The 25,880-nt window shown below is 41.6% G+C and overlaps 1 protein-coding gene across 1 annotated transcript in view; it reads right to left on the reverse strand.

The window, feature by feature from the left end:
• The window catches only part of LOC113016545 (fidgetin-like), a 28,906-nt gene extending 23,346 nt beyond the window's left edge, over positions 1-5,560 (reverse strand). Inside the window, exon 1 of the mRNA XM_026159446.2 lies at positions 5,330-5,560. Coding sequence (XP_026015231.2) covers positions 5,330-5,354 — 25 coding nt within the window. The 5' untranslated portion in view covers positions 5,355-5,560. The remainder of the gene's footprint in view (positions 1-5,329) is intronic.
• Positions 5,561-25,880: the final 20,320 nt, after the last annotated feature.

A 25,880-nucleotide genomic window follows, 5' to 3' on the forward strand; every position in this document is an offset into this window, starting at 1 on the left:
AGAGCTCAAGAGGTGCAGATGAGGAGAGATTCTCGCCTCACGCACGCACGTACACATGCATACCGAGGGCTTCTGCCACGATTGACAAAAAAACAACAACAACAACAAAAAAACTTGTTATAAATGTGCAGCGCTTGCAGCCATGCTGAACTCTTAGTGCTAAACAAAACCAACAATGGACAAGCAGACGCCCACTCAAAAGTCAATACCATGCGTGCCTCCTCTTCCTCTTGTATGGTTAATGCATGATGCCAGGTAGGGGAGACAGACGGAGAGTAGGATCTCATTATACGCTGCGTGCTATCATTAGCCATCTACCACATGTGTCCATCCTGCCAGCAGAGTCATACAAGCAACATCCTAATGCTCTCGCCCGCTTCCAGTGGGGAAACTTGGCCACACACACACACACACACACACACAGTGCAAGCATGAAACAACATAATCACACACAATCCTCCTTAGCAGGCCTGAACACACACACACACACACACACACACACACACACACACACGCACACATGCAGACATTAAACAATTTCTCAGCGACTGAGCTGCAGATCGTTTCCTTTTTCATGTCACTGGGAAAAAAACCCATATGTACAAGTTTTTGATTGCTGGTCAAACAAAAGACAGTCAACAGTTTCATTTTGAAATTGAAGCTGAGGCAAATTTAGAGCTTGGCATTAGTGTTGATTGTACATCACTTAAATGCAAATAAATGGGAATGTTAAGAATTATCGTCAAAAGCATGACAACAGTGAAATTTCTGTTTTAACTCATAACTCCGCTAACAAACGCTACTTATTCACAGCAGAAAAAATGAGATACATAAATCTTTTGTGTCTCTTGCTTTGCTTTAAAAAGCCATAAAAAGACTATAAAGTTATCACCTCAAGCTAGACAACATGTGACTCAAATTTTTTTTCTTCTTCTTTTTTTTAACATTTTACAAACCAAACCAGTAAAAAATAAATAGATTAAAAAAAACGTAGCAACCCTGCAATAGCCACAGTCAAATTTGGAGCTCTTTAGCAATAGAAGTTGTTTTTGCTCTCGCTCCCAGTTTGTGTCCATCTCCCTGAGGCCACAGGCAGCTAAGTGATGCTGTGCCACACGCCCAGCCACTCAACATCCTTTGTGTCCATCCCCTGGCAGCCTTCCAAGCTCACACAGACACCCATACACACATACAAATTCACTCTCGTGCCAAATGAGCCATTGTTCATTAACACGCACGCACACCTCAACCGCCTCAGACAAAAATAAATAGATAAATAGATAAAAATAAAATAAAAATAAGAAGTGCTGCTGACTTACTTTCCATTTGCCAAAGGTGTCCTACTAATCAAGATATTCAAACTGAGTGGCGGATTGGGGGTTTGTGGGGGGGGTTGCAGACGGTCACTATCTGGCCAAGCCTCGCTGTTAGCAAAATCAGATCATCCAGTCAGAGCCGCAAAGGGAGAGCAGCAGCAAGGCATCACAGTCAGCTCCTGTCTTGCTCTTTAGCTGCTGTTTTCTTTGGGCCAGTGCTTTTTCTTTTTCTTTAAAAAACAACAAAAAAAAAAGAGGCTCTCGTCGGGGTCCTCCGTCGTCAAACCAAATGAGCGGCAGCCCCTTCGCACACTTTAACAAGACTTCCATGGCAATAACCTAATTAGAAATGGTGCCTTCTCATTTCAAGGCACAATGTAAAGGATAAGCTGTGAGCTGCCATGTCTATTAAAGGTCTAATGGTGTGGAATATTTTTCCTTTTTTTAATAAGTCCTTAGCATATTTAACACTTCCAAACGCAGAATGCTTTAATATCTGCCAGAGAATCCGGGCCACGGGTGGTGGAGATTGCTGGTGAAGAGTAAAGGGAGGTGAACGGAGGTCTGTTTAAAATTCAGAAATAGGGGGATAGCAAAAGAAGGTAGGAGGGAGGAAAAAGTATAAAATAACTGTCGCTTTGATTTGATTAAAACCTATGAAAAACGATGCATTACATAAAATGAGAAACTTCAAACATTTTGTGGGGATTCAGAGTTCAAAGAAATGGAGATAATGCTTTTTAATCCTGGAATTAACATGGAAATGAATTTGACAGGATGTCTTTTAGAGGATGGTGTGCGTGCATGTGTGTGTGTGTGTGTGTTGAGAGGGGGGTAATAAATCTGTAAATTTGGCTACATTGGTCATAGATCAGTTTCTGCTGCATTTATTGCAATTCTTTCCTCATTTGTGTCAAACTTAAATTCATGACTTCACATCTTTTAACGTCTAACTTTTTCTTACATGTTTTTTCCCGTTTTATAATAGCACCAAAACCTGATGAACCACGTCTGGCAGTGTAAAAGCACAATCTTAGCACTGAGCATCACAGGTTACAGCAAGATCTTTGGTAGTAAGCTGTAGGTATTACTCCTCCACTGAGTCAGTCTTATGTGGCTATCCCTTCACTTAAGAACACCCATCAGATTTTGACTGGATAATAACTAGTCAGTACTGAGAAGGAGAGATGCCAGGAAAAGTGAATAGGAATCAGAAGAGTGTGTAAAAAAGGTTGAGTCGCAACACAGGGAAAAGAGGAAAAAAAATAAAATTTATCAAGCGGCAACTGTCAGTCACAAAAAACAAAACCCCCATGTGAAACTATGAAAAAAAAAAAAGATGCAGCCAGTGTAGCAGGGAAAAGAGGGGAGGAGGGGGAAACATAGAAAGAGGAAGAGGAGGATAGAGTGGATCACAGTGTCAAGGATTTTAAGGAATTGGCGTCCACTCATCTACGGAGAAACACAGGCAGCGGCCCTACCGACAGCTACCTGCCGTCTCTGAGAAGAGGAACTTGGATCAGCGAGGAGGGGGCTGTCAGCTAGCACGCAGGGAAACACACAAAGACTACACAGCCTCGCTACAGTTAGCTGACACACAGCCCCAGCACTGTCTTCTGGGACAGAGAGAGAGAAGAACGAGGGAGAGAGAGGAAGAGAGAGGGAGGAAATAAGTGGACAAAGAGTGAAATAGATGAGAGAGCAAAGAGACAAGATAGGCTGATGCACTGTCGAGCAAACGCGGAGAAAAGAAGGGGAGCAGGGAGGGGAGGTGGAGAGATGGAAGAGAGCGAAACAGACAGACAGGTCCGAGAGGGATTTGTTCTATTTGCATGCGCCAGGCTCCCATGGGGTCCAGCTCCGCTCAGCAAGCCAAGAGCACAAAAGATAACACTTAACATATTTGCTAAAAGATGACAACCCTGCCTGGATCTCATTTGAAGAGGCCCCTTTGTCAGGATGCTCAGACAGGAGAAATCCACTGATATGGACGTGGCAAGGACCAACAAATGTCTCTCTTTCTTTCCTTCCTTCTCCCTCTGTCTGAAAAGCCCGGTATTCCCCCCCCCCAACATGCACATCCCCTTACATCTGGCAGGAGTCCCGCGGGGCAGACTAGATCGCACGCCGGTGGTTGCAGGATGGTAAAACAGCTTTTAATGGTAAACATTACATACTGATAGAAAGTGTCAGGATAATTTATTTATACGGCCCCGCTGGGAGTAGCTTAGCCACCCTCGCAGCACACCGACTCTCTCTGTTCATTTGAAGGAAAAGTCCACATTTAGATAGATAAAGTCAGAGTAAAGGGCTGCCTGTTTGTAAAGCACTTTTTCTGCTATTCCTATTATTTCTCCACACTCTGTCCCTATTAGCTTTACTGTGAGGCCATTGGAGATGTGAGGCGATACTTTATGTGTATAATGAGGGGGATTATTGCGACTGTCACTGCAACAAGCTCACACAGTGGACGCAGATCTTACGGTGAGGACTGGAGCAAAGGAATAAACAAACCGCTCAGTATCTACATTATTTACAGTAGGCCACACACACACAAATCAACAGCGTGTGTGGCTGTTCCTGCGTTTCCTTCTTGTGCACACACTCTTGCCTTTGGAAAAACTCATGCTACCCATCTCAAACGTCAGAGCCCGCATTTCACACGAGTCTCAAAAACAGCAACAAAGCAAGAACACAAGTGTACGCGAGCGCCCAATAAAAAGAACAGAAAAATCACATCTCCAAATCAGACCCGCACGTCCAAATAAAATCAGTATGGACTAATTTAGGGGAAAAAAGCTGCAGAAACTGTTCAGTTTTAACTGTTCGCTGCTACTTACATGTGCATACCTGCATGCTAATTTGGAACAATGAAACCAGTATCAGGATAACTTCTACATTTTCACCAAAGTGTTAGAACATCAGCACGCGCACGTATAAAGAGAAATAAAGGCGAGACACACGCAGCAGCAGGAGAGAGGAGGTGAGGTGAAGCGAACGACTGCGTGTGTGAGCTCAGAGATCAGAGACGAAAGGTTGAGTTCTCACTAACAGCCACTAGAAAAAAAACAAGACTGTGCAGTTACAGAACTTGGCTGTCATCCATCCTAAAACTCTCGCCTTCAACGTGAACCTTCTTATTGTGCATCGGCACAACAGCAACACGCATGCAGGGCTGTTTTGTTTGCGTGTTTATGTGGCTGAAATTTCAAAACTGAATTTAATTTTGGAGCAAGGTGCTCTCATTGTGTCATCAGCGTTCTTCTATCACGCAGGAAATCCCTCACCTGATTAGAAAAATAATAACTAGCACTGAATGTTTCTTTAGTACAATAACGGAAAAAAGATATGGTGCAACTAAGGGGAAAAAAATCATAAATATGTATTTTTCACTTTGTAAAAATGTGACAGAGGTCTCGCGCACAGTGACTCCAGTCACATCCATTTGTTTCATTAAGTGATCAGTGAATTTCTGAGCACATTATTCTGTCTCAATGATATTTTGAAATGTCAAGGAAAAAAATAATTAGCCTACTCAAACTGCTGTATTTAATCTGCAGCTCTGAGGGTTTTCAAGAACAATATTCCATTACAAATATGTCATTTATTTAATATCTTGAAAAAAATCGAATTAGAGCTGCAAAATTAAGCCATGTGTAATTTAGATGTTGCAGGCTTAGTCACCAAATATTAATTACCAGGTAGTGTGTGTGCTACACAAGGCTGTGTTTGTGTTACAGAAAAAAATAGTTTTTAAAAAATTAAGAGAAGGAAATTAATCCAAACAACACAGCTACAATTTGGACATCCATCTCAAACATGAAGAATTCACTTTTTGAGTCAACACTGAAAACAATCTGAGGTCATCAGCTCCCCCCTACCCCCAACCCCAGCTGCCCAATGTTATTTTAATAGTTTTACATACATAAATACACACACACACACACACACACACACACATATATTTAAGTGAAAAAGTACATAAGTTGATGGAGAAAAAAACATCAACCTACCATAGACGCTGCTGCTGCTGATCATGTCGTGCTGGAACAGAAAGAAGAAGAGAGAGAGGAAGAGGAGGAGAGAGCATTGGAATTAATTTGTGGAAGAAAAGGCGGAAGGAAGGATTCCCTCTCAAAGAAAAAAAAAAGCTTTACAATAGGAGACACTTTCTGGGTGCAACACAGCTCGGATTTCAAGCCGTGTGAGAGGTGGGCCCTGCGAGTCTTTGGAGCAAGCAACTCAATAGGAGAGCCATCTAACCTACATGCATCTCATTAGAAAGTGGAGCCCGAGATGACAGGCAGCAGTGGAGGAGGAGGAAGAGGAGGACGATATCGGAGAAAAATCAACTGGTGCGGATCTGTCATCCGAGTTAAATCCGCTCCTTACGACCACAAATGTCCAGTTTGTGAGATTCATTAATTAACACGTGCCGCGATATCACCGGATCCGCTGACTGCACGCGCAACTTGTTGTAACCGTACCCGCCTCATGGAAGCTAATGGGGAGAAGAAAAAAAGCCTCCGCGTGTGTGTGTGTGAGTGTGTGTGTGCACCCAAGTTGTGGCTTTTTTCTGTTCGGAGTGCCGCACAGTCGACACACACAAACAGGAAGCCAACGGTGCAGCCTACGTGTCCGTGCCTGTGCGATCCACGCGCGGCGTGGCGCAGGTGCGCTTCACCGACAGATGAATAAATAACCCGTTACGCAGAGGGCATCGCTCGCAAATCGGGAAACTTGTCAGATCACAAACTGCACATGCACTATTCCGAGATGAGCGGCGGGCTGCTCCGAGCTCGTCTCCTCCACACAGACGCGCTGTCTGCTCTGACCGCTCGCTCTAATTGCAGATGCAGCGGATCCCCGTTCCTTACCTTTTTTTTTTCTCTCTCTCTCTCTCTGCTCTCCAGTGACAGGTCGACCTCTCACGTGTGTGCGTGTGCGTGTGTGTATGTGTGAGAAAGCGTGTGGGGGGGGGGGGGGGGGGGAGCGTTATGGTCGCATCGATCCCTGGGAGGGGTCCTGCTGATGAGCGAGGTGCCGAGGTTAAGCCGGGATGCGTGTGAGCTGAAACCATCCCAAGTTAACGCAGTAGACACTGACCACAGCCACTGCCATGTTGGAATTTCACCAGCGCTGAACAGCTGCTTCTCAGACTGACCAGTACGCTCGCCAACACGCATGCGTCAAAAGGAGGAGGCGGCGGCGAAGCAGGGAGGTGGTGGTGGTGGGGGGTGGAAAAAAAATCCAATTGTTACCCATAAGGTTGTTGTGGGCACTTGATTTGTATGTTAAGTTTGGAAGTAGTGATGGGAGATGAGCCGAAAGAGGCAAACACAGAAAGAGTGAGGACGCCTGCGCTGAAGAAGAGGCGCCTTTTAACAAGTCACTTCCACTCAGCTGTTTTAGGATATGAAAGGTCACACACAGACAGACACACTTTAAGCGCGTTTCTGACGCAAAAGAAACGCCTTTTAATCTTTGCACATCACCGACGAACTGATTTTCTAACATGGACACTGATTTAAGCACAGTGCTTGCGATCGCTTAAAAGTTCTCACTGATGATAAACTTTAGCGTTCACCTCTTAAACCGAGCAGAGAAGAAGAAGATGGAGAGAAAAAAACACGAGCGCACGCAGCAGTCGCAAATATCTCCCAGTGATAATTATAGCAGGCAGTATGGAATTAGCAATTGAAGCCCTAATTAGAATGAAAATGTCCCAGTTAGCGCGTTATCAAAGCGTCAGCGGGGAGACCAGGTTTAAACAAGACATCAAAGATGGAAGACCTGTCACTTCATTGTTCCTAATATCACCCCACTAAGTAGTTAGCGCGCAAGGGGGAGAGAAAAAAAATCATCGTTAATGTAGCCAAGTTTTAAGTGAGGTTATTAAAAATGTGCTTGAAACAATAATAACTCGGGGTTAAATGTGCATCCATGCTGAGGTCACGCACACCTCCACCAGTGGCTTCCTCCTTTCTTCCCTTCGTTCCTTCCTGCTTCTTATGGCTCGGGCCTGCGCTGCAACTTTCGCTGTCAATAATTATTATTATTTTACAATTCCACCACTTCATTAAAATTGTCAAGCCGGCAATGCAATCAAGGATTAATTAAAATTGATTGAAACCTTAGTTAATCACTATGTAATGGCTTCATGGAGGAGTGATCTTTTTGTTAGGAAGTGCTAATTATTAGTTACAGGGAAGAAGGCTTCCATGCATCAGGTTTGTAATGTTTAACTGGGGGAAAACAGGTCTCTGTCTTACATTACAGTGTGTAACTACATTACAGAGCATCCCCCCCCCCCCCCCCCCTCTGATTTCCATACTGAAGGCAAAAGATATAATTCAAGTGTTTTGAATATTCAGTGTTGCTATAAAAGGCTCCCACACTGCTCACTGCTATGGAAAACCTTGTGTAAGGCTACTTTTGTGACGTGTAAAAGTGTGTGTGTGGGAAAGATTTAACAGCAACATAAATCTAAATAGATTTTAACTCATTAGCCATTGGAGAGGTAATGATGTAAGTCTGCCACTAATGAGCTTAAGCTCTTAATTGAATAGGAGGGGGGTGGAGAAACACAGTCGCACACACACAAATATGAACACCCACACAGTGCACAAAACACAATGCGCATACACACCTTCCAATGCAATCCTGTTTCCTGTGTTCCTCCTCTCTGTCTTTCTCTCTCCATCTCCAGGGTCATAAGAAGGGGGGGTTAGAGTCACATGACCAGCTAAATTTCAACCCCAGCACCAGCAGACTTCAGTGTCGGGCCTCATCATTTCAACGCTACACTTTTTTGGTGAATTTTCCCCTTCCCTCCACCAGCCCCAAATTAATTAATTAAAAATAAAACCCAAAGAAATCTCTCGTGTTATTTATGAAATTACCGTGCTAAATGAAACACGAGGTCCTGTTCTTTAATGCGAGGCAAAAACAAAGCACCTAATCAAAGGAATCCCCGAACGTCACAATAATCAAGCTTCGGCTGCAAATGTATCATATTCCCGCTTATAAGAGGCAGAACATGCAACAAAACCCGTTGCTTTGATGTCACCTCCCTGCATATCATATTTTTCTTCATCTTCTCCAAATAATTATCAGCACTTAACCTGCCTTGTCTGCCACGAAGTAATGTCAGAATCTATTTGGATAAAGAGGAAGGCTTATAGAATAAAACGTTTTTTCTTTACATTATGAATAGGCCATATTCCCTTGGTAATACAGGCTGAAAATGAAAATGATGATATCCAATTTCTTAGTGTCTTCTATCAAATATACCCTGATGTAAACAAAGCCCATGTGAATGGGGTACAATTGTAGGGGAATCTCAAAGGCAGGAAATCCAAGGGGAGAAAACGGAGAGATTATAAAAGCCCAGACAGTGTTTCCAGTCTCTCAGATAAAGAATAATAATATAGGGAAATAGAAAAAGGGATGAGTTGCCTGTGCTTTGAGGCTAGAGTGTGGCCAGTCCTCTTTTATAACCCAGACTAACGGCCTGATAGGACGCGGTGTAGATTTGAGCAGAGCCTATTGAACATAAGCTGTTAAATTTGGCAATAAGGGGAATGTGATTTACTGTAAGCTACAGTGGCCCAAGAGTGACGCAGCCACCTGCGCACACACACACACACACACACACACACACACACACACACACACACACACACACACACACACACACACACACACACACACACACACACCTGAGAGCATAAAAATACACACTAACAATAACTCAGTCACTCTGTTACTGTCTATTGCTCTCTCCCTCATTCTCCCTGACACACAGTGTGAACGGCTGGCCCGCTTTGCCTCTGAGCCCTGTGCACACACACATAGACACACACACAGACACGCTCGCACGACCACTCATGCGGCTCAGCAGCACTGACTTTGACAAATAACCAGGAAGTCCTGGTGTTGGCTTAAAAACTCCAACTTGTTCAGTTGCAATTCTGCATTTGTCCTGCTTTAATGGCTGTGGAAGTGGCTTTGGAGGTAATCTGTCAGTGATTGATTAGAGCCTGGCCAAATCCCCCCTCACTGAACGCATTGGTAAGCTGCAGGCCTGCCTGCTGCTGCCGCTGCTGCTGCTGTGTGAGGCAGAGAGAGACAGAGCAGAGAAAAGACAACACGGAGACAGAGAGTTCTTCGATGTGCAAGTACATCGAAGAACTCAATAAGAATTCAGCTGGGAATTCATGTGTCCTTCTTTTAAAGGCCAAAACAGCCACAAACTCATCTTGCATATATTATGAAGCTGACAAAATCAAAGCAAGTAAGGGAATGTTTTATCTTTAGCAATATATTATTTCACACAGTGCCCAAAAATTCCTTATTTTATGTTTGGAGACGATCAAACCCCCAGACCACCACATTTCTTTCTTATTTTTTATAGCATCATTTAATAAAAATTATGTTTGTAAGAATTCAGCTCCAATATTTTGCAGTCATTAAGCATCAACCTGGTCAAAGTCCTCATCAGTGGTGACCCCAACCCTAGCGCCACACACTAATCTAATCTTTTTGTTTTAGAGACAAACAAAAGGGACTTTTTTGGAAAATATAAAAAATATTTGTGATCTCCTGATTGCTAAGGGTTTGGAGAGCGAAAAAAAAAAATCATGACAAAAAAGTCATGATCTGATAGCACAGGGTTACATAAGGTGATCCTTTAACTATATCAAATTTATAGTAAATTTTTTTTGAAAAGATATTAAATATTTTATATAAAAAATGTTGATATGATGTTTAAGATTTCACTGGAATATTGAATATATATATACTGGAGAATATATATATATATATATATATATATACACACACTTGATGCCAAACTGTCAGTGTTAAAATTCCTATAGGAGAAGAGGTATTTAGTTTATATGGAGTGCATCCTGATGTAAGAATATATACAGCATTACATTCTACTGTACCATGAAATATACTGTTGCCTACATACAGTACTGTGCAAAAGTCTCCCCCATTTCTCTGTATTTTGCTTCCATGTAGTCACTCTTTAATGGTAATTCTTAAGGAAGGCAAACAGGGAGAAAAGGCTGAGGTATGCTGAATTACATAAGAAGCAGAATGAAAACTAGTGGCGACAGGTCTCAGTGATGAATCTGAATTCATGAGGACGCTTTGGTTTGGGGCTGAGATCTTGTCAAAAGTAAAAGTGCAGAAAAGTACAGTGGTTTCCCAGTTCAGGCTGTGTTCAAGAATAGACGTGATAACACCAAATATTGACTTTCGAGCTCATCAGAATGGTGCTAACTCTGTTTTTGCCTCATATATTAGATTCATTTTAAGCTTTCACGTATTTTCCTGCCAAAACATGAAGAAATGAGGGGAAACTCGAGACTTTTCCACCGTACAAAATGCTCCTCCTCCTCCTGCTTGAGTAGGCTACAATGAACAAAGAAAACTAGGCCATACATTTGTTGACAATAAGAAAAGAATCATCCAAAGATTGTGCGTAAAGAGATAAAATACGGGTGCTTGAAGCAGCCACGTCTCACGGATGCATTAGTTCAGTTACAGAGCACCGAGGCCTCTGTCGACTTCACAATCGAATGAAATACAGTGTCACCATGTGCTGACATTGGTAAGAACTCTTCTTATGCGTCATAAAGAACTGTTGGATTCTTCTGACAGATTCACAAAGCAAAGTCTCTTTGCAACTAAATGACCGTGTTATCCTCCATTTTTATGGCTGCACAGATTTAATCAATGAATACACTTTATTTCACATGCTGTAAATGAATTAGTCCACTGATGGTTACACCTCTAACGATGTAAGCATCACTTTTATATACTGACTGGATGAGTGCTTTTGAATTTTACCATTTCGAACAAAAGAGGTTATGCTGTTCATGAAGTAATCAAAGTAAAAACAATAAAACAGTGCATTTAAATGTGTGTGTAATATTCCCATTTGGCATTTAAAACGATCTGCAACGTTACAGTCTCTGTTCTAATCAGTCACAACTCATTTCCACTTCTTTCTGCTTTTCTTTTATAATCAAAGACAAGCAAGTCCTTTTGCACATGCACAGGCTCTGACCATGAAAATGTTCAGCATGAATCTTAATATCACTTAAGTGATAATTATTCTGCTCGCCACAAACCTGACTAACAAAATGGAATTCAATCAGAGCCTGTGCATAATGACAGTCATTATGAAAATAATGAATAAAAAAGTAATAATGACATCCCTATCTGCATTCATACCTTTTTTCTCACACATCTCCATGGTGATTGGAGTTCTTTTTCTCTTCCCAACTCTACATTCTGGCTGCCCCATGGCCGCTTTAATCACATTGTTTATGGTAAACCAAGCGTAGTGTGCTAGCTCTGTGCGTGGACTCATTTAATTAACCACTTGAGAGGTGTAGCCGAGTAGTGCAGCATTGGCTCCTGCAGTGGTGAGTGCAGGGTTATTGTTGCTGACCGGTCTGTCTCTATCTCTCTCTGTTGCCTCTTTGAAATCAGACCAATCTCCCTCAGAGCAGGAATTTGCTTTTTTTTATTTATTTATTTATTTATTTATTTATTTATTTATTTATTTATTTTACCACTAATGCAAATCAACATGTGACAATCAGGAACAATATAATTATAATAAAAAAATCTCTTCAGTGTTGTGGGAAGAACCGATGACACATGCTGGGATTAAATGATAAATCACAGACTCCTCTGCTTCAATCAGTTGTTGAAATTAAAATTCTTTTTTACTCTGACCAGATTAAGAATTGAAAGATTTCAAATGCCCAGACCGTAAATTGAAGTTTTTAAAACATATACATTTACAGTTCTTACACGTTCTTGGACATTGACGCAGTTTTCACAGGTTTACCTCCGTACCACCACCCTATTTGGCGTGATGCAGCTGGAGTGCAGACTCTCAGTTTTAATTCAAGGGGCTGAATAAAAACACTGCATTAATTTGGGGTGTGCAACGTAGTCTCAAAATTATATCTGACGATACAGAAAAAAATACTAGACTGCATTTTATCATTCAGCAAGCTGCTATTAGTGATGAGAGACTACCAAGTTCAAAGAGTGAATTTAGGGCCACAAGTTGCAAGCAGCAGTAGCAACTATATAGTATAGCTCTTCCACAGCATGTCTTTTATCCTGTCTTCCTCCTGTCACCCCAACCGGTCGGCAGATGGCCCCGCCCCGCCCCTCCCTGAGCCTGGTTCTGCCGGAGGTTTCTTCCTGTTAAAAGGAAGTTTTTCCTTCCCACTGTCGCCAAAGTGCTTGCTCATAGGGGGTCATATGATTGTTGTTTTGTTCTCTGTATCTATTTTGTAGGGTCTACCTTACAATACAAAGCGCCTTGTGGCAACTGTTGTTGTGATTTGGCACTCTATAAATAAAATTGAATTAAATTGAATTATCATGCAACAGTAGTGATGCAGCAATATGACACAACATAAATCAAATGTAAACACAAAAGTAGCTTGGGTACTGTTTTTCCTGGAAATTTTAAGTAAAAGCAGCTTCGTGTCATATGGCATGCAACCAATGAATGTTCAAGTCATCCTAGGTCGAGTCCTTTACTTCTGGGTTGCACTTCAGCAACTGCCAGCGTCTCGGCTTCATGGCCCTTCACAGTTTGGTTGTACTTGACAATGTGTTTTTGCCTCAAAACAAGTCTAATATTTCTGCCTTAAGTCAGAATTGTCACGTGGAGTGGTAGATAGGACCCAAGATGCAGCTTGTGACGAGAGTGAACTTTATTTAGTGAGGAGGATGAAAAACAGAAACGGTGAGGCGAGAATAAACTTAAACTGGAACAACTAACAAAAACAAACCTAAAACCAAAGCGAGAGAAGTAGGGAGACAGGGAGAGACAACAGAGGATGGGAGACAGGAGGGAATCACACCTGAGTGAAATCACAACAGACGAGGCAGGGGAAACGTAAACTGAACATACTCACATAAGACAAGGACCTTCAGAATAAAACAGGAAACTAACAGACACAGAGAACCAGACAAGACACTGAACTGAACAGACAGACTCACAAGCAGACACAGTGACACTATAGACAGACAGAGGGAACACAGAGAAGTGGGAGCAGTCAGGCACAAAACAAAACCCTAACGAATGGCAAACCGAACCCAAAGACATCTCAGAATAAACAAGAACACAGAATATTATAAAGAAACACAAAACACTGAGTCGTCAGACTCAGGACCATGACAAGAATGGATTTCTTGCGTATTTTGTAAACCATTGTGATGGTTCATCAACTGCTTGCACTCCGATCTCATTCTCAGGCATTTCTGGGCTTGTCTCATTGTAACATCACTGTTACAGTGTCATACTGGCATTATTGTGCACAATACGATATGGCACAAATGTAAATATGTTTAGGATAAATAATATGCTGATTTGTACCTCTTTGTAGAAAACCCCTTCTGGGCAATAACTGGCTAAAGTCTGGAGCCCTTGAACATTGTCAAAGAATGGGTGTCCTCTTCTGTAATGCTTTACCAGGCCTTTACTTCAGCTGGCTTTGGTTGTTGCCTGTTTCTAACCTTTCTGGCTTCAGTTTTGTAAGTGAAAATTCCTGATTTGGCCACTTCTGTATGGTACACTTATTTTCAGTTGCGACATAATGCAATATGCTTCAGATCATGATCTGCTCTAAGCCTTGCCCAGATTTGTTTCGCTTCCTTATTTGTCACAAGTTGATCACAGTGTCATCTATCCTAAGAAAACTCTTCTGGCTGCTTTAGATGTGTTTTGGTAAAGTCTGAGGCTTTGTGGCGTGATCTCTGTATTTTCTCTTATCGAATCTTATCTTTTTTAGACTTGGATAATGACAAGCCTTCCTCCTGAAACGTGTTTGTCGCTCTGGTGGAGAGTTTTCTGCAGCTGTGAACATCCACCATTGCTACAGTATCAACCACGGACCTCCAGGCCTCATTATTTCCTCTCAGAATGTACCACAATGGCTTATATGGACACTCCTAATGTTCTCTCGCTCTGAGGCATGGCCTGTTTCACTTGTTTTGAGAACTCCTTTGAATGTATGATCTGGATTAAGAACCACAGCTTTCCCATTCAAATGTCAGACTTGGAATAAACTACAGATCTTTTACCTGCTTAATTTTTAAAGCAGGTCTTCTGAAAAGCATTTCTAATTTCAGCAGAGCCCCTGAAAACAGTGGACTGTTTGTAAAAGTAGCTTCCTCAAGAGTTTAACACCTCCAATTACAGCTGAAAAGTCTATATTTAACATAGCACTTTGAGTTGAACATGTTTCAGTCCACAGCTGAGTAACAAAAACTTGTGTAACTGCCCAAACATTTCTAGGATAACTGTAAGTGTGTGCACCTGCTTAAAATTCAGAGGTTTTGTGTGTGTGCTGTCATTTGTAAGTGTGAGGATTTATCCTAGCTCACAGTGTGTGTGTGTGTGTGTGTGTGTGTGTGTGTGTGCGTGCGTGCGTGCGTGCGTGTGTGGTGGGCCATATCCTTGAGGTTTACTCTTTTGATTCAATAGCGCTCCACATGGATGGACTCAATCAGATACCTCAAACCCAGTGAAGAGTGATGTTCAATGGAGCTGAAGTTACACTACAGCTACTCCCCAGAGGAAAGACGGCCCGGTTTTCAGACAATGTTTAAATGTAGACACAGCAGAAAGCTAAATCTTAAGCACATAAACAAAGCTATTTTTACTTGTTGACACGATACAGCGCCATTAATTTCCTTAATTGTTGCCACTGGTGCAGAAAATCATTTTATGCCTGGGAAAAGACAAGTTTATATACAGTTTCCTACTTCATATACTGTAGTTGTGTGATTGTCAGTGAATGTGGAGAATTTCTTGCATGATTGGAGCATGCAAGAACCAAGGCCACATTTAAAATAAATTCTCTGTGGCTTTTTTCCCTATACTTTTCTGCTGTCAAATTGGCATTAAAGCAAAAGATTACAATGTGTATTTAAATCCTCAAAGGAGCTGCTCAGAGATCACGTCTTTTACTACCACAATCAGATGTACGGCTGCAGTTGGCCGTGCGATTCCGTCTCTTCAAACACTTCACTTGCACACAGTTCTTGAACAATAACAACAAAGGTCTGGGCAAAGAACTTGAAATGGCCAATAGGTTTGTGGCCCTAGAAGCCATTACTCCTTGAATACCTTGTGGATAATGAAACTGGGCCAGGGTAGAGCGGAGATGGAAAACTGTGCTGTTGGAGTGCACTGAGCCATTGCAAATTTCTGTTTGAACCCATAACACTGTAGCCATGTGACAAATGATAGCAAACACAGAGCTTGAGCCACTTGGAGAAGACTACAGTCAGCTGGATTCATTCTGAAAGTCCACCATACAAACACATGTCTCTATGGTGCGGTGAAATAAGGGCTAGAGAAAATCAATGTGTGTTGCTTTGAAACCTTTTTCTATGTATCTGACTAAAAGTAAAAAGTTTGTGAGCCAACACCATTTACCGTTATGGTAAATCATAACCTGCTGTTGCATTTACTTTTTTCCATAGAAGATAGAACCTCCGTAAAAGTTACCCTCACATATATTTATCAATTAAAATATTAAATAAAGCGGGTCAAATTAATGTCAAAATTGATTTTAGGTTCTTCCATTGCCCATAACCCACTTCATAACCATTTTCATAAATTGAAACTGGCCATCAGAAAACCACTATTTTCCCATTGGCCATTTTAAAGTGGTGTGTGTGCTGAGCCAGACACAAGCTACAAACACTGTTAAGTGAGTAGCTGAAGAATAATTACTTTCTGTCACGGTCCTGGGTTGTTTGACCCAGTGTTTTGACTTTTCTTATATTTTTTTCATTTATTTCTTGTCCGGTCGTCTGCTATGTTCACGTCATGTTTCTAGGTTTTTTATATATCCACGTCAGAGCTTCCTGTTCAGGTTCAGGCTCACGTTCAGGGTTTTTTCATGTTAGAATCTTAGTTCACCCAGTCTAAGTTATTGTTTAGTTTCACCTTTGCCCTTTTATTTTTGTACTGTTAACCCAGCCTTAAATAAATGGCTTGTCCTTAGTTAAATCAAAGTTTTGTTTTTCATGCCTGCACTTGGGTCCTCCTGCTCACTCCACACAGCCAGCTTCAGCCAGACTGTGTAGAGTCTGAATGATTGTTGTTTTTTCTCTCTCTATGTATTATTGTAGGGTATACCTTACAATATAAAGCACCTTGAGGCGACTGTTGTGATTTGGCGCTATATAAATAAAATTGAATTGAATTGAACTTTCTAACTAGCTGCTCTCACAATCTTGTTAATTTTTTTGCTTTTTATTCACTCTTTCCTCTGGCTCTAAGTTTTTACTGAGCTTGTTTAACTTTTTGTTTTAAATTTTCCCTGAGACACTGATTAGATACTTATTATCTTAGATTTAAATGCAGTATTCAGCTTAGACATGCTTCTATTCATTTTATTTTGTAGGAGCTGCTGGCCGAGTATTATATAGTATTGTGCCTAGTAAGCTATGGAAGGTTTACTTGAAGGTTTTTCTCTCTAATTTCTGCAAATTTCAGTTTTTCCACAAAAAAAAAAAAAATCAAATTATACCCTTTTTTTTCTTGTCTGCTTAAAACTTCCCACATCATACATAACATATTAGTAAAACTTGCAGGTGCCAGGCTAGCTGTTGTTCACAGCTTCCTGTTCCTTTGCTAACATTCTCCTAATTATAATGCCATAACTGTCAGTGGTGAAAGTCAGGTAATCTTTCCTATAACACTTTTAACGTATCATGTTAAACAGCAGTAAAAATCTCAATTTTGGCAATAGAAAAAATGCATTTTGTTGTGCTTACCGTGTGAAAGACCGACCATTCTGTTTCAGAATGTGAAGTCACTTGAATTTATACCAGCTCTAGCTCACAAATAAACACAAGGGGGGCACTTTGTTATTGGTCAATTTGAAGCTAAGCAGCATGTCTGCATGTCCTGACCTCTGCCTGTTGTTCTGCTGTATAACAAGACCTTCACACAGCACCGACCAGAGACAGCTGTGTGCGTTGTCTTATCGGAATGGGCTGCGTGGAGTGAGATGCCTCAAGGAACTATCAGTAAACAACGCAATAGAGTTTCAGTTGCTATACGCTCAGGCGCTCATGCAAAATTCAGCACTTTTGCATGTAGTCTGAGATAGAGCCAAAGCAGAAGGCAGGGGTTATGGTTTAACTAGTGAACCTTCAGAACTCAACGATTCCCTCTCTAATTCTGACGGAAATGTTTGCAAAGTTGACCTTAGAGCATGAAATGGAAATATTAATTGCTGCACTTATACATGAAATTCAAACAGCTGCTGCTATTGCTAAGTTCCAGCTCTATCCAGCTATCTCTCGCAGTCTCTCTCCATCTTCCTCCCAAGTCCTTTAATGGTGTGATCGCCCTTAACTCTGCAGTAAATCTCTCCCCAATGGCTTATGGTTCAAATTAATGGCACTGCCATAAGTGTTTGAATTTCATGAATTGTAATAATCCTTACATCACAAGACACATGAAGTCATGTCTCCCTCTCTACAGTGGAGATATGATACATTTTAGAGGGATGCACAAAGTGGTCCCCTGGTAGGGTAGTGATGTATTCTAATAGACTGTGCTGGCCAACCCCCGGGCGCAGATATTCATGATTCATATTTGAAGACTGCAGAACATTTAAATGGGACATTAAGTGGCGAAGAAGATTAAAACACTGTTGGCTTTGTGGATCAACTGGGACATTCACTGGTGGGGTTATGTCTTTTTTATTTTCTTTTTTCTCTTTGCTTTTCCTAAGCAGCGAAAATATATCAAAGTTGAATACTCTTCACTTTTTATGTTAGGAAATATAAGTATTTATTTAACACTATACAATGTTAGTCAAAAACTATAAAAAGAAGAACAATTTTCTAACCTTCCAGGTGTCGGATTGTGCTGCTTTTCCAGTGGTGGAGATGTGCTGTCAAGGAGAATGTCATGAATTTTGGTACACAGATAGATACGAGTATCTACAATGGCTATTAAAAGGTAATGATTAAAGTTTTTGTCATTACGAAACATTTATCATACTAATTATACTGATGAAGTCTAAAATGTGTTCAAAGTAGTAGCTCACCTAGGCAGGGTTAGGCTAGGACGAGGGTTAGGGTTTTTCACTAATCTTAATGTTATTAAGAGCTCGGTCTTCTTTTAAAAGCTGTCACAAGGAGAAAAAAATTAGCTCTTTGCTAGAACTTTTTGTTGTCATGATAACATAAAGTTTTAACCTTGCTCAGTTGCTAGCTAGTTGTTCGTCTATTCTAATGACTGTATTCTGATAGGATGTCAACAGCTGGTTTGTGAAGATGTCTGATGTATGTTGTCCATAACCATTTTTACATCTGACTGAGGACACTGCATGCTTGTATGGTAGGGCAGCCAGAGCCTAAATCTACTTCTTGTAAGTAGAGGAGTTGCCCCCTGCTCGCCATTTGAAAAATGCAAGTTTAGGTGTAGTAAAAACAAAAATACCTGAGCCTCTGATAATTTGCTGCTTACATCAACACTTTACTTTTGTGCTTTAATTCAACTCCAGTTAAATACATGTTTTAATAGTGCATACCTGTGATAATTGTAAAATCCATGCAGGCATATGTCGTAATGATTTCACAACTTTATTATAGTAGGTGCATGTTTTGCTTTTAAGACATTGAGGACTTGATTGTGTGCAACGCAGTCGTATATGTGTGTGGTGGAGCAGGAGGACAGACTTGATGATCCCCTGTCTCCTGGTGGCTGTGTGGAGCCAGCCAGCCGTGGCGAGGCTGCCATAACTACCAGTTGAGCTCTGTCAGGGAGATGACCCACTCTCTATTCAACAAGACCTGCCACGATGACAGACAGACGGACTGCGAGATAGGCAGGCATGAAGGCAAAACACACAGCATGTGAATATTTTAACTCTCGAGTGATTCTGAGAACTCGCCATCTCGCTCCGAACAGCTGAAAACAGGAAAAAGCTGTAGGTGTAATTGAACCACAACAGCACAGGTCAAGAGTCAATAGTCTTATTTGAGGGCTAACACCATTTAAGACTAATTTGAGACTATGTGTTATTGTGGCTTTAACTAAGTTTCTAACCTGATCTGTGTAGAGGTTCATTGTGCTTTTAAAAGAGACCTGCTGCCCTGCAAAAGGCCATCTAATGGTTTTTTCAAACCCACAGTATTACTTTAATGTACTGCAGATCAAAGGATAAAACATCCACTTCTGCAGATGATGGGAAAAAAGCTCAAGTACAGATAAGATTTTATATTTTCTGCATAAGAAGTCCATTTGGGTTCTCACTGTTAGGAATGAATTAGTCTTGCACACGAATAAAAGGCACTTAAGTAAAATTCATAACACATTTATTATGTATCGTACGTGTTACCACAATTTAGAAATCCCCATAGTTTGCATATAGTTAATGTAGAGTTGTATATGTCTTTGGTGTTCCTATGAAATGTGAAGAAAAAAACCTCCATCCCTATGTAATGGATATCATGGGGATGAAATCAGAGCAAAGATTTTTTGTTAGACTTTTCAGGCTTTAGTATAATTCTTAATTCTGATTTTGATTAAATACAAGTATTTATGTGTTTTGAGGCACTATTTCTACAGCACATGTGTGTGGGAATATGTGCATTAGCACGTTGGTGCTGTTGTTGATGTTTGTATGTAAGCGGTGAGGTCAGGACCTGGACTGGAGGCCCATCCCTGGAGAGCTCGCCTCCAGCATGGCCAACTAACACTACAAACAATTAAAAACCACTGCTGTCTCCCCCCAGGGCGTTCGGCTTTATCCAGCTCGGGTCGGAGAAATAGCTGCTCTGTGCTGCACAGGATTCCCAACCAAACCCTTCGTATCGGCTCTATAACGATGCCGGGCAACACTGAAGATGGAGAGGCAGAATCGATACGGCTACAGCCTGTGGACCAGTGTGGAGACAGGGGGCTATTATTAGGACGTCCTTTCTTTACCACCTGAGCCACTTACACACTTGGGGTAGTCACACATAAACACACACACAACTCTTCCTCTGTTGAAGGAGTTTGCATGTAAGAGCAAATGACAATTCTCCAGCAATATTACTATAGACAGGCTTCATTTTATAGCAGCAGTTCCAAATATTTCCATTCCAAAAACAAAAACATGCTCTCTGTCCGCTGTTTTGAATCCACTTGAATAGAGGCGAGACTTCTGCAAAATTAATCACAACTTTGAGAGCAAACAAATAATTTAGACTCATGGCCTTGCCTGATGCAATACAGACATATCAGCTTCACCGAGCAGGTCTTGTATACAAAGAGAAGTCTGGTTGAATTAAAAGATTTGGATTCATTAGTGAAGTGGACGCAGTCAGCACAGCGGCCAGCCTGTAAGATAAGCAGTCAGCCAACCAGTTATCTCCCTGGGCATATGCTGTGTCCACTGCTCCAGAGCCCCGCTGTCAAAGCCATTGTGAATTGTAATGATCACAGTGCATCCCAGCCGCTCGCAACACACACATACGCGCACACACACATGCACGCACGCTCTCCAGTCTTTGCTCCAGGGGTCCTGACAAAACAGGAGACGGCAGGGACTCGTCAGAAGACAGCGCTGCCGGTGCGCTCCACCTGCTCACTGATTCTTACGCCTGGAGGAGCCTGAAGGCATTGCCATCGCACACCCTCCCTGTACATGGCACACACACTCACACAAATACACAAATCGATAGACAGACACAGATGCCAACACACTTATACATAGATCCACAACGCACATATACACCCGGCTTTTGATTACCTCCCACCTTTATTTCTTCCTAGCATCCTTTCCCTCGTGCCCCCCTCCAATCCGACCCTATCCATATCCTGTTGTTTGTCCTCCTCCCTCCCCCTCTACCTTACCCCTCACTGCAGAACGCATGTAACACACACACACACACACACACACACACACACACACACACACACACACACACACACACACACACACACACACACACACACCCTAACCTGTCAGGTAACATCAGAGAAGGGGAGAGTTGAAGAGACGTGACAGCATGCTGAAGGAATCGAGTGCCAGGAACACAGACCTCTCTCTGTTCACCTCTGCTGTGCTGGAACACAACGAGCTCCAGCCCCTCACCTTTGTTAAGGATCAGACCTGTTTGGAGAGTGCTGGAGAACCTCCAACAGTCAGAGGAGTGAAGACACGCTGAGGAAAGGAGATATTAGAGAGGAAGTTGTCGAGAGGAAGTTCTGATAATCAATAGGCGCGGGGAGCAAGTTGGAGAAGAAGAAACAAAGGCAGAAAAAAGGAAAGAAAGCGTTAGATAGGGAGGGCCAACACATGCTGCCCGAAGGCCTTTTCACTATCCATCAAATTCAGCAAGTTGGCCTGAAAGCTTGCAGCTGCCATATGTGATGAACCATTCACACAGTGAAGTCCAACAAGTCAGCAACAACCCCTGCAGATGATTTGTTAGAATAAAAAAAAAAATTCACTGTGAAAAACTTCAATGCTGTTAAGTAAAAGCTAATGAAGCTGCACTTTACATTTCTTGGCTGACATTATGTTTTAATTCCAGGAAGCTGAGCGTGAAACCTACCTATACTTTCAGGTATCGCACACATAGGATCAAAGAATCATTGAATACATGGCAACCCTGCCATTGCATCAGTATTAATATCCAATATTCAATAAACACATAGAGATAAATTTCAGCCATTGCTACAGCTGGCACCCAATATTTATTTAGTCTTTGCATGCTGAGGCTCCAGCTAAAATACTGTTTGCTGTCTTGGATGTTAAAAGGGGCTAATGGAGCATCGTAAAATTGATCTCAGTTTAAAAAAAATAAATAAATAAAAAATCAAGTTTGAACCAAGTCAAACTGGCATGTAGTTTGTTTTAATCCAATGCTATCTGTGTGAGTGATACTTGCAGCACAAAAGGGATGGAGCATTTTCATGGTGCCCTTCTGATAAAAAAAAAAGTAGAGGAGTTTCCCCCTGCTCGATAAAGATAAAAGATTAAAATAAAATACACTATATTACAAAGTATTATATAAATATATTATCATTATTACATATGCATTATGCAAAAGGATGAGTCTGTCCCTGTGAATTAGTATTAGTATTAGAATATATTGCAAAGATTGTAAATTTGATGATTATCAGTTTTGCTACTCTTTGCTCTCAGGTATCCTACATTTTTATTGATGAGCTTAGCTTATTTATATCTTATGGATGCATAATTAAATTCTGTGCTTGATGACAATATCTCAAATATTAACCTTTTCATCAAGTTTATATTTCTAAATGCAAATAAACATATAGCAAAAGATTTTGATGTAGATTTATTCAGATTTTTTTTGGAAATCTTAGATTAGCAAAATTTCTTTTGTTGTTGCTAGTATATTTGCCAGTACTGTTTTACTTTTTTGCATCATTATTCTGTATTTATTTGGATGATGCAAGCATTAAATAAAACTACCTATTTAATGGTGTATCACGGTATGTGCTATTACCATGTTAAAACACATACTGTGCAGGCCTGTAAAAAGTAACAGGTTTGGCAAGATGAATTTTGATATCTTTGGATCCATTTGCAATAGATCAATAGAATTCATAGACTTGCCAGTGACCGTACAACAAACTGATGACATTTCTGGTACACAGATTATTTTAGAAAAGACTGCTTCCATGACCCTTGAGGGAGTTATGAACAAAAAAAGTGCTGAAAAGTGAAGACTTGGTCTATCATCACCAACTATTTTTTTCCCTGAGAAGTGATCACTGATGCCCACAGGCAATCTCTTTTTCCACGTCTGAATGCTATATGCACAAAATGCCTGGTCATCAGTACAAAAAATGCCACTATTTATGCATCCAAACCACACTGCATACAAAATTCAATATATTCATGCAAGGAGAATGAATTAGTAATATGTGTGCATGTTCCAGCCTTGGGAAAACATCCCTTCTTTATAATTAAGCCAGTGGCAGAGTCAAGTGAGCCTTAGTGCAAACCTCTGTGTCTTATCCTGGTTGGAGGGGAATGTTGAAAGCTATTGCAACTAATTGGTTCCCCTGCCTCCTTTTTGTCATGGGAATGACACAACAATCAACACCCTCCATCATCTCCTGCAGAATTGAGAATTGAAACAACAGGGCGGTTGTCTCATGTCACACCAAACAGACTGTCAGTCAAGCATTAGTGAAGACTGATGTTGTGTGCTGTTTTCCCACTCTCTTCTTTTTGTTTGGGCCATAGCCAACAAGCATCATAAAGCAAAATCATCATCAGTTGTTTATGCTTCCTGAAAGCACTGGATTAATTCCCTATACTTTACAAATCCTCCTTTTGTCTAATCTTGCTTCTCATTTTTGTTTTGCTTACTTTGAGGGAGCACTCCAGCATTTGGTTTCAAGGAAAAGCCCTCCACACATATTTGATAGGCAGTTTGCAAGTTGGAGAACTCCACTTGAACACTAACTACCCATTTTTAGTGTTAGTTATCCTCTGTATTCACAAGACCAATTTTCACCAAGGAGGGGGGGGGGAATGATTTTGCTTCATCAAGAAGAAGTGGATCTTCTAAAAACAGTCATTCTGTTTCCTGCTTCTTCCCCCTCTTCCGCTTTACATCTCCAGAGACAGTTGCAGCCTGATTCTCTCGATGAAGTGGCTCTCCAAACTTACATCATGCATTGTTTTGCCGGCTGGTATGCTTTACGGGCTCTTGGCCCATTGGGGTGCTAGATTGAGTGCGTGTAGGTTAGTGGGTGGGCAGCAGAAGTGGGTTCTTGGTGAGGGGCAGTAAATGCTGGAATTCCTAATAGAAGGTAATTGAAATGAGCACTTAGAAGCCGTTGGCTGGCATTTTCCTCGTGCACGGTGAAGGGCTGTGGTAATCATGTGCTAGACTCTGTTGTACTCTACGTGCAACAGAAGGGCTCATTAGTGGATACTATGCATTATATAGGTGTACGTTTATCCTCGACAGCAAGAAGACAGAGCTCATGAGCTCACTCAGATAACTTTCTCAGGATTTTTTCTCAGATATTGCAGTGAGCATTTGTCACTGGTGGGCAGAAAGCAGCAGCCTTGAAAAGTTTCACTGAAATGTCACAAAATTTGATGAGTAGGCTGCTCGAGTGTGTTAAGGGGATGTGCTTACAGAAAGAGCCTCCACTTCAGTATTCCTTCTCTTTCTTTCTGCCTTCTCTTGCTGTTTCTGTCCTTGGCTCTCAGGACAAATAGTACCCTTACCCTCAGCTACTTTTTCCACCCCTATACAGACTGGAGCAGTTGTTACAAGCTTTCAGCGGACGCTTCATGCAAGACAAGGCCTTGTTCCATTTGATGAAAAGCATAAAGTAGACAATTCTCAGAATATGTTGAGTGTGAGGTACTGTAACTACAATGAATGACATGTTGTCAGGAGAGTGGTGAAATGGTCAGAAAATTGTGCTCTCTGGAAAAAGAATGCTTCCATTGTGCTGCACAAGGCCATACAAGCACAGGGGCGACCTTGGGATGAGAACAACTTAATTTAAGAAAGTAGGAGAGAAAAAAACAAAAGAGATAAAGGTTCTGCCTGAGAAGCAGAGCACGTGAACCAGTTTTGATAATCCGCACATTTAAATGGTTGGACAACAACAACCCTGAAATACTGTAGCTGTGGACTTCGCTCAATCAATCACAATATCTTTCATGAGCAAACAGAACCTCCGGTGCTGCCGCTTAGGACTGGGTTAACAATCAGATTAAAAGCTTGACAAGTGAGAGCTGGACCAATGCCAGGTGATGGGAGCAGTTTGTGGCCCTACCAATAGTGGGCAGAAGAACAAGGCAGAAGTGCCCCACTGCCAACAAATAGGGGGTCGGGGTGGAAGATGGAGGAATGTTTAAAGCATCCCAGTCCCAGAACGCATCTGGTAATTCACCAGTTTCCATTATGAAATTCCATTACATCCCCCCACCTTTCTTTGTCTATCCTACATCTGTTTCTCTGTTCCCCTGTCCTCTTCTCCTTGTAATCAGCTACTCTCCATCTTCCTCACTTTCACTCAAACAAAACGATTGCTCAGCAGAAGCCCTTCTCGCTGTAGAATATTTCTGTTTCGCTTCACTTATGTTTCCACGTGCTCACCAAAGCTGAGGAAGAAATAAACAGAAGAAGGTAAGGATTTAAACACAGACACACACACGTGCACACACAGACTGAGGAGATGTCTTTGTCAGCAAGAGAAAGACATGAGTGGGCTGGCGCGCTAATCATCGATCGGATGATTAAGGCAGATGAGGAGGGCTTTTTCCCTCAGTGAAGGATCTGATTGTTGGTCTCCTCCCGCCTGGTGTCCAGGGAGCACGCCGGCGGCAGCGGATCAGGATCAATACACTCAATCACTGCTGAGAGGGCCAGCGTCAGTCACGCTGTGCCAGACTATTAGAACCAAGTAGGCAGACAGTGAATAAGTCCATGCTTCCCTGGTCCCAACTCACACCACAGGGGGAAGCAATGAAGTAGCTGGCTGGA

The sequence above is a fragment of the Astatotilapia calliptera genome, chromosome 23 (genome assembly GCF_964374335.1).
Source record: "Astatotilapia calliptera chromosome 23, fAstCal68.1, whole genome shotgun sequence".
NCBI classification, from domain to species: Eukaryota; Metazoa; Chordata; class Actinopteri; order Cichliformes; family Cichlidae; genus Astatotilapia; species Astatotilapia calliptera.